The following is a 10,003-nucleotide window of genomic DNA, read 5'->3' as shown; positions in this document are numbered from 1 at the left end:
ATAGTTCAGTTCCTTAACATTATGCGATGGAAAATGCAGAGTGCATGGTATTCAATCATGGTTCATCGGCTATTCAGAAACAATGTATTTTTACTATTTAGCGGAAGTCGTAGTTTTGTACTGAAGTCTGGCACTGATGCTGATTTAAAAAAAAGGCCTATTCCCAATAAAACTCCTCTTTGTGCTCCAGGTATAATCATAATGATAAATACACAGCAGAGACTGATCATGGATCATTTCCCCCTGAGGAAATAATTAGTGTAGCCTACCCCATTTATGATATATAAACTGTTATATGCATGGGGAAAAGTGATATGGGAAAGTATATCAAAACACACACACACACACACACACACACGCACAGACTTACTACAGAGAAGCCTGTGAATCACATGGGGGTAAAAAGCATCAACCATTGGGCCTTAAAACCTAGTGGTGGCAAGATGTAAATGTCCCAACACTGACACTTACATCACACTTCCTGATCTCCCTCGTACAAATCAGAAGAGCTTCCTGAATTTGGTCTGTAACTCGGTGTACTCCTAACCTGCCACCATGTCTTTCCTGGACACTCTGCGACAGTGGGACAAGGCTGTAACTTGTGTTGACAGACAGGATTTGTCAGAAGCACTCAGGATTTTCCTGTCTATCGAAGAGCCAAACTCCAAAATTTGTTTTGACATTGGCTGTCTCCATCTTCTTAACCAAGATCTGGATGCTGCTGAAAAGGTATGACCCTTGTTGGTAAAAGGCAAACTAAAATATTGCATATAAACATCTTTGTGTAATAGTACTCATCAAAAAGTAAAATCTTGTTTAGATGTAGCTGATAAATCTCAGGCAAAATGCTGTGATATTTTACAGCCCGAAAGTGCAAGTCATGGAGAAAGAAGAAGTGGAGTTTACTGTTTCTCCTTTCCTCTAGAGGAAGTTACTCTATGTTCTTGTGTTTCTCAGGCATTTGATTACAGCATACGCAAGGATGAGCACTTGGCCGTTGCCTTCTTTCAAAGAGGAATCACATTTTACAAAAAGCAGAGGTAAGACACAACATCTTAATAAAATGACCACATTTACTTCCCACATTCACATCACAGTGTGATTTTAAAAAACTGTGTACTAGATACACTGTGTGTTTATTATTATAAAATTGCAATCTTAGTCACTATATTCTTATTTTTTACAATTTGTGTGGTGTATTGCATGCAAAAATGACTAACTGGATTATTTATATTCAAAGGTATGAGGAGAGTTTAGCGGATTTCCAGCATGCCTTCAAAGCACTAAGAGGCAACCAGCTGATAGATTACAAAGCACTTGGTCTCAGATACAAATTATACGCATGTGAGGTAAGTATTTAAATGCCTCCAATAGGTTTTTATAAATTCTTGTTAAGCCTTCTTATTTTGTGATTTACAATCATCAGACTATTTAAGACTGCTCTATATCCTGCAGTTTAGAGGTGTAGAGTACATTAATTCTGAAAACTACAATGTTGATGTAAGTCATTCCCCCCAGATACACTTTGAGTTAAATCAGAAAGTAATTGTAGATCCAGTGTTTAGGCATTCTGTGAGGTGGGTTAGTTGAAATATTTAATCTTGTCTAGATACCTTTTGTGTAAATTCTTGTGAAACTGTTGATGCTGAGTGGTTATTAGCCAGTTTCGGCCAACTCAGCTGTGGTAAATAGGCTTGATTGCAGGGCGGAGCTAACCCTGCATAAAAGGAGCAACCAGTAATCTGCTGTTCAAAACAAGACAAGGTATCCTTGATAAATAGCAGCTACTATGCTCAGACGAGGGCTTGAAAATTGTTTCTATTTTTTCTTTTCATTCTTACTTTATCCACGGTGATATGCTGTGGTTTCTTTCTTGTGACAAATGTACTTATTGTAAGTCGCTTTGGACAAAAGCGTCTGCTAAATGTAAATATTGTCACTCCTTCTTCTTATGGAGACTCAGCCATTATTTTCAGTTCTGTGGTCTGCATGAGTGATTAAGTGACAAGTTTCTAATCAATATTTTCCTGCCACAGGTTCTCCACAATATGGCCCTGGCTCAGGCTCAGTTGGGTAACTGGGAAAAGGCCCAGGAAAACCTTGTGAAGGCACTTGACTACAAGACAGAGGCCAAGCTCAATAACCTCGACAGAGCCCTGCAATCCACCCTGGTCAGTTAAAATGTCATCACCATTATCTAAGTCCTGAAGCACGTAACAAAAACTTGATATTTAAGCTACCAAAAATGTATTCAGTTTATTATATCTCTCTATCTCTAAGTGTTCAGCCTTTCTTCTAACAAAATCAGACTAAAACTAATCAACTTGGGTGGGATAGCAGCTATTTCGAGCAAGGTGTTGCACCAACGCAAAACTCTGTTGTATAAGGCTTCATAATCAAGCATTGCCTCACATTGACTAGCAAGTATTTGATTATTAATTACAGCTCAATAAAAAACAGTCTGTAGTCAAATAACAATACATACATATCAGTGAGGATCAAGGATTAGGCATGGAAAGTGCTATTTGTTTGCAGTTCTATAGCTCAAAATGATACTGTGTTTGTAAGCGAAGGTGTTCACAATTAAATTACAATTTACTGTCATGTTAGAAATGCTTGACAAACACTACTATCCCTTGTGATGCAATTTCAGAAACAGAAACCTTTCAAACCAGTCGAGTACCCCTCAAAAGTGCTATTTAAACCAAATAAGCACTATGTTGCTGAGCTGGAGAAGAAGGACTACCTGGGTAAAGCGAAGGTAAGACTATCTGATGACACACCTTTTGTTGGTACTAAACAAAAGCACCCCATTCTGAGTATAGCTCAGTAAAATTTTATCTTTAGGCAGTTCTTGTTTTTTCAACAGCTAATTAATTTAATTATTTGACATACATAACTAATATATTTTCTGTTATCTTCAGGTTGTTGCCTCAGTCATTCCTCAGGATGCATTCTCTGGATTTGCCCCATTACAGCCACAGGTGACATATGGGCTCTTATTCAGGAATAAAAAAATCAATACAATCAGATGTATATAAAAAAATATCATTACATCAAGAATATATTATATGAGAGATTTTAAAAACTTAAGAGGCACTAAATTATTCACAATCCTTCCGCAATATAAACCATGATGCCAGGAAACATTGATGTATCACAAGCTGCATTATATGTTGGCATATTTTCTGCCTTATAACTTACATAGTAACTGTTTACTAAAAGACCACTGGTTCTTTTTCTTTCAGCCATTTTCAAACTGTTTACAGCACTACTGATTAACTGCTTTGTGTTTTCTATCTAACAGGTCAAAGATGGCCCAACTTGTCCAAAAGAACCTGAGGTCCTAAGGTAGAACACTTACTTTGAAGTGGTGAAACTCGGTTCTCTCTAAATAACACAATGTATTAAGTTATTATTGAGTGACAATGTCCATAAATGTATTTATTTGTAAATTACCATGATACTTGATAAGATTTTGTGATAATGATGGATTTCCACCTACACATGGATGTGTAAAATGAAAAAAAAAAATCAGCTCCTAGCATAGAAAGCCAACTGAAAATAGGGGGGGAAAGCATCAAGCAAATCTAATAAATGTTCAGCTTTTTGTAAGAGGGAAATGTTAAATCACTGTGCAATATGAGAGCAGGATAGGAATGTATTATTACACAGTAATAACCAGCATGTGTCTTGATGCCATGTGGATGTTTCCCATCTTCACAGGGCTCTAGAAGGAGAACCACACACTGTCCTGTTTGAGTTTGTTCCTGAGACCAGTGATGAGTTGGCTGTAGTGCCGGGCAACATTGTGTTTGTGCTACAGAAGGGAGCTGACAACTGGGCATCTGTGATCTTCAATGAAAGAGTAAGAGCACAATGTGCAGAACCTGTACATCTGCAACCTCTATACAAATGGCATAGAAACTATTATTTATGTCATGTTAAGAGAATTCATATAATGTCAATAAGTGTTCATCATTGTGTCAATTATAGAGAGGACTTGTTCCTTACAATTACCTGGAACGATTGGAGATCTCCTTGGCCTCTAAACAGAATGAGGTGAGGAGTTGACTTTATTACATTTTCCAGGTATACTCTCCAGGTTTCTAAAATAACCCTCGATAAAATGAAGTATTTGCTCAAGGTCTGTAGTATGTTGCTATTATATCTTTGTTTTCCTGTATTCTAAATTACATTGTTTGGATTCACCATGTACAGGGAATATCTAGGCCTCCAAATCGAGCACCACCGACCAGACCTGAAAGGAAACAAGGTAGACTTAACTGACAGTTTAAGCAAACTACGACTAAAATAACTACAGGCATCTTTCTCTGATTGGTGTTAAATACCATGACATTTGACCAGCTCTACCCAAGAGCAAGTATTTGCAAATAATATGTGACCCATTTTAACAAAACTTTTATGTAATAAAGGTCTCCGTCGTGATGACAGCAGTGGAAACACACAAGTAATGGTATGCTCCTTCCTGCCCACGAATACATGCTCTCTAAATGAACCATCATGTTAAGTGTTTTAAGGTGGATTATTTGATTTCTGTAATGACATTATTCCACTATGTCCTTTCATTAATGCCAGGATGCAGAGTCTACAGGCAATTCTCTTATTGTCAAAGTCCGATTCACATTCACCTTTGCTGTCTCAGTACCATCTGGATCTCCCTATGAGGTACTGATTGAAAAAATCAGTAATAAACTGAATCTCCCTTCTACAGCAATCATCTTGAGGTACAGTACACATTTAAACATTTCCACTTTAATCGGTATATTGTGTTACTGGCAGAGTTTCAATTCAATAATTTTGTTTTTAGTTTGACCTCCGAGGTAACAGGACGAACTGTAATCAATGCCAACACAGACATGGAAAGTGTATGGACTTGTGCCAGTGGCAGGCACATTACCTTGTGGTGTGACACAAAAGAGGTAAGTGGAGTTTTATGTTGCTGTGCATGCGGACCTTACAAAATACTTTATACTTTAAAATAATTCTACCTTCTATTCATATATTTTGGTTGATATCGCAGTTTCCTAATATGGGTATTGGGATGATAGCAATATTTATGAATAAAACCAGCTACTTTTAAAATCTTCATGATCCAAAGTATCAAGTATTCCCTGAGAATTTCATTTCTGTCAGGGTTGGAAAGCAATATCGACATGATTGAAACTCTGACCAAACTTCCAGGGGAAAAAAGGGACTGGAACACAGATTGATTTTCAGCCTTTAATTGTGGAAACATGTTGTGACACTACTAATGTCTTCTTTAGAGTCAAACAGAATCATAGATGTGTTTCATCCTCAATCACGGTGGTCCTGCATTCCAGTCAAACTGTAGTACACTACTACACAATAAACAGACATGATTTCAAGGTAATTGAGCAGAAAATTATTTTGTGTTTTTAGGAAACTGATGGAAAGCCACAGAGCGAGATTCACTTTGTTGCTCTTCATTCCTACGAGTCATCAAATCCAGAGGATCTCAATTTTCATCAAGGCGATACGATCACATTGCTCTCTAGAGGTGAGACTCCATTCATTTGGCCAGACATATCCCAAATCTTTAAAAATACTGTTTTTTCCTAAATTTATGATTCTAATTAACATTTTCTTCTTTTTCTTTAGTTAATCAGGATTGGTTGGAGGGGCAGTGTAATGGGAATACTGGTATATTCCCTGCATCCTTTGTGGAAGATGTTCCTGTCAATGACCAGTAATTTAAGTTAAGAAATGTAATGAGAAACGATACTAAAGCCAGTGATATAATGAAGTGGCCACAGCAGAAAAGTGGTCTGGTTCTCCCTACCAAAACCTTTTAATAAATGAAATCTGATTCATCACAGCCTACAGATTCTTTATGATTATTAAACATTTTTGTTTTTGACATTATCATAATACCTTTTTATAGTCAAGTGTATCAAGTTATAATAAGACAAAATCATAGGTGACATTCTGTGACACAGTGAGAAATGAAAAAAAATGATAACTATCACTACTTACAGTTTCCAGCGATTACAAATGATATACAGAGATAATCAAATTCTCTGTTGGGGTGTTCTGTAAATGTGTTTAATTATCATGAAGATCATCCTTCCTCTTCATAGGCAATTGCTATGCCTTTCCTGCCCTTTCCTGCCTTTACCACAGGCGTCTCTCCCAATTTCTGCTCTAAGCCACGCCAACTTCTTTCTGCCAGGAAAGATGCTGTAAAAAAAAGCAGAAATTTGTAGTGTTATACGAAACATTTTATAGTGTTTATGCCAGACTATATTGACTGAAGTGTTTTTTGTTGTTTTTGCGAAATGCTCACATTGCACAAGTTGTAACAATTACTGTATGTGTGAGAAATTCTACAATAAACTTATGGCTGTATGAAAATTAGAGCAAACAGCATCTTATTCACTACATACCAGCTGAGTTAGTGGCTACAGTCATCGTCTGGTTCCTGAGGACCACGGAGGAGCCACACGAGGACTCTGCAGGCTCACTGATCAACAGATTTTTGCTCCGCAGAGCTCCTGTGATTAATGACATGTCAGTCTCGTCGCCATCCTCCTGCTGATCAGACAACGGCACATGACTCTGTCCACCTGGTGCAAATTTGAGACGGATAGAAAAAATTAGACATAGCAAGACTTTAATAGCCTTCATTAGGCTACTTGTGATAAAAAAAAAATATTAGGATCAACATGTTTGAGTATGAGAGATATAGACCTGTATTCATATTAGGGACTGTATGAAATTAATCTTCTATTTCAATTTGCAATATTTTTAGTCTTTTCTTCGGACCTATCCCTTGACTTAAAAAAAAAATGCAATACCCGCCCCTTAATATCGCAAACCATAGTACAGATTTGGTACAAATCTTTAACCATTAACTAAAAGAAGAGAAGTATAAAGATTTTTGGATGGTGCAATCAACTTTAATATATATTAATGGAGGAATAATATTCACTGTAGTCACCAATGCGCATGTTAGAAGGCAAATAAGATTTTTTAAATCTATTGCAAACATAACCCAGCCATCTCTATTCCTGAATTCCACCAACATAATAGGCTGCATGAATGATAATATAAGCAAACTTTGCAGAACTGTTTGGTGAATTTAACACCTTTAAAATACTATGAAGAATCACATTTATTTGGTGTTTCTCAAAACTGATCAATTGGTCCTATCAGCTAGTTGATTGTGATGGGAAGAAAAAAAGCCCAGCTACAGAGAGTGAATTGTCCTCCTCACATGGCTAAGTGCAACTTTATGACCCACTGCTCACACTAAAGCCATCATTTGCAACTATTTGATCCTTTTTTAAAATCAATCCTACAAGGAGAGTCTGAAATATACATTTTGGGTGAGATTAAATCAAAACAGTTCACCCCCACCCCCTTATATTTTTTAATTCAGTCCCTTAACATAAAAAAGTTGACAAGAGATGATTTAGGAATTTATGATGTGGATAAGTCCCAATCTGACCTGGCAGGAGCTGTCGAAAGTCTGTGACATATTCCTCTGACCACTCCCTCTTCTTGTTGCAGGCCACCTCCATCTCAAACGGTGTTACTACAGGTTTGTAGAACTCACTTGAGTCCAGCAGTGAGTTCTCGGGACACGCAATCAACACAAAAATGTCAATTTCCAGAAAGTTTGCTAATTTGGGCACGTTCAGTTTCCCCATGGCGAACATGTAGCTCTTCTTGCCAGCTCGGCTGATTGTCTCCTTCAACTGCTGGATGACGGTGAGGTAGTCGGCCATCATGAGTGTGCCGACAAGGATACCAACCACATTGGCATCTTTGGCCCTTTCTATTGCGTAATATCGCTTCATCAGTGTACGGTTGATACTTATCGACTCAGTCCTCCCAATCATGGTGATTGGGTCAAAAGAACAAAATGTGCAGCGATTCCAAGTCATCATGAAGTTTCTCAGGGTGGCTCCCTCTTGGCCTACATAGAACATACTGTAATCCATGATGCTTAAACCGCTTTTCAAGGAGAACTGTCTTCCAAACTGACAGACAACCAGGTTGTTGTCCTGGTTTGACGGACAGGTGTCATCATGTTTTCTTTTAATCCAGCCATGACTGTAACACTGCTCCCCTTCGACAACAAGTTCTGAGCAGACTAGGTTCGGATACTCTGGCGAAAGGAGGGTCTGAAGATCCTCTGAAAAAATAAAACAAAGACATGTTCAGTCAGTGACAGGAAATCATTAACAAGCCTTTGTTAAGGAAAGATTTCAATAGGTAAGATTTCAATACTCTTAACTGAGGGTGTGGTTAATTCGACTGAGGATCCTGATAGTCAAATTAACTAGAACAGTAATGTGTTCTACTATGTACCTTCATTGTTCATTCATAATTTTAATGAAGAATTACATCTTGTGATTTGAAAGATGACAGCTTAAATAAATATGAATATCTACCCCATACAATGGTGTACATATATAATGATCTAATCCTCTTTCATACTTAAAGATAGAAGAGCATGCAGTAGGGCTATGTAAAAGAACTTACTGATGGCATGAATATAGTTGACATCATAGAGGAAGATGATGTGACTCTGTGTGTCAGGGTAGAGTTCTCTGAAGGCAGACGTGCACTTGTCAAGATCCATCGGTCGTTTCTCAAAGACGTACATCAAGGGCAGCCTTTTAGACGGGCTGAGGCAGGCGCTGCCATAGTGCACAATGCAGTCAGCTCTGACATGCTCTGCGGCGACTTCATCCACACAGCAACTGCTCGACAGAATTTAACAAAAATGGTAAATGTCACTAAAATTATAACAGCTTGGCTGTCCATTAAATGGCCAAACCACATGTCCTGTTTTGTATTAGCCTTATATAAGCCTATAAGCCACTGAACTTCAGCATATTATCACACAAGATGATGATAAATAAGTCAACTAATTAAAATAACTTACCAAATCAGTGTCACAAAAGCTATTCTAAATTCAAGATATCACATTCTGGATCCAAGTTTGGAAGTTAACACATGTGAAGCATACAAATGGCTGTGTAATATGTCAGTAAAGGTACCACTGGGCACTGCTTTTTCACATCACTTTGCATGAGAAACACAAGCACTAAAAATGGCATGGCATGCATGTATCATTCCATGAAATCAGACTTTTCTCTGTTGAATCTGGTGTTTTCACCTGCCATAGGACGTATCTCCCAAAATGAACGGCTTGGCATTGCTGTTTCTCTCGATCTCCACTGCTACTGCAACTGAATCCACCAGCAGCTCATCAGGAAACTGAAGGGCAACCTGTGAACATTCACCATTTTAGACACACTCTTCTTAAACGTGCGTCAGGCATTCCTGCACATGATTTAACCTCAATTGCTTAAATGAGCAGCTTTATTCAAAGAGTTGTTTTTAAACAAGCACGTTTTCCTTTCATGCTTTTGTATACCAATGGATGGACTGAATGTCTGTATGACTACAAGTAAAAAAGGCCTCACCTTTTGAAATTGACGTTCAGAGATGAATTCACAAGTCTTCTTAATCTGATACAACTCTTCAAGTTTTTCCAGAGGGGTGTTTGTCTTCACTGTTACGTCCACCACACGCTGAATTACCGTTTCCGAGCTGCTGCTGAATGCATCAGCCATTATTGCGTGGAAAACACTCAACAGTGCCTACAAAATAAGATTAACTGTGGTTTAGCATATCACCTGGTGAATAAACAATTCGCGAATAAAAAAAATAAGTAACATATCCGACATCCTTAAATTAGCGTAGCCGCGCTACCATAACGTTAACGTTACCTTACCTAAGTTAGCTTAGCCGCTAGCTGATTGACTACAAGAAATCTTTGTTTAAAGCCTCGGTAGTTACAAATGATCTTTTACAAGTTATTACGTTTTATACTTGCATCACAACATATTTGTAGACTTACAATTCAATGTCATGTGAGTTCCTGTTAAGGGATAAACGCTTCTTTGACAGCTACACACGTGTAACAGCAGTACACTGTTCCCCA

The 10,003-nt window shown here is 37.9% G+C and overlaps 2 protein-coding genes across 2 annotated transcripts; one reads left to right on the top strand and one right to left on the bottom strand.

The window, feature by feature from the left end:
* The first annotated feature begins 500 nt into the window (after window positions 1-500).
* On the top strand, window positions 501-5,860 carry ncf2 (neutrophil cytosolic factor 2). The gene is made up of 15 exons (XM_073488392.1): window positions 501-729; window positions 958-1,040; window positions 1,241-1,349; window positions 2,037-2,171; window positions 2,654-2,761; window positions 2,925-2,984; window positions 3,308-3,351; window positions 3,727-3,868; window positions 3,997-4,062; window positions 4,222-4,276; window positions 4,437-4,477; window positions 4,600-4,748; window positions 4,832-4,943; window positions 5,425-5,542; window positions 5,644-5,860. The coding sequence occupies exons 1-15, from the start codon at window positions 556-558 to the stop codon at window positions 5,733-5,735; spliced, it is 1,488 nt and encodes a 495-aa protein (XP_073344493.1). The 5' UTR covers window positions 501-555; the 3' UTR covers window positions 5,736-5,860.
* dph2 (diphthamide biosynthesis 2) lies at window positions 5,231-10,002 on the bottom strand. Its single transcript, XM_073488393.1, has 7 exons — window positions 9,920-10,002; window positions 9,483-9,659; window positions 9,173-9,285; window positions 8,533-8,753; window positions 7,493-8,182; window positions 6,429-6,608; window positions 5,231-6,222 (listed from the first exon to the last, which is right to left on the bottom strand). Exons 2-7 carry the CDS (start codon window positions 9,630-9,632, stop codon window positions 6,104-6,106), a joined length of 1,473 nt encoding a protein of 490 aa, XP_073344494.1. The 5' UTR covers window positions 9,633-9,659; window positions 9,920-10,002; the 3' UTR covers window positions 5,231-6,103.
* Window position 10,003: the final 1 nt, after the last annotated feature.

This window comes from Pagrus major, chromosome 19 (assembly GCF_040436345.1).
Source record: "Pagrus major chromosome 19, Pma_NU_1.0".
In the NCBI taxonomy this organism is placed as follows: domain Eukaryota; kingdom Metazoa; phylum Chordata; class Actinopteri; order Spariformes; family Sparidae; genus Pagrus; species Pagrus major.
This window is presented reverse-complemented; position numbering and strand designations above follow the sequence as displayed.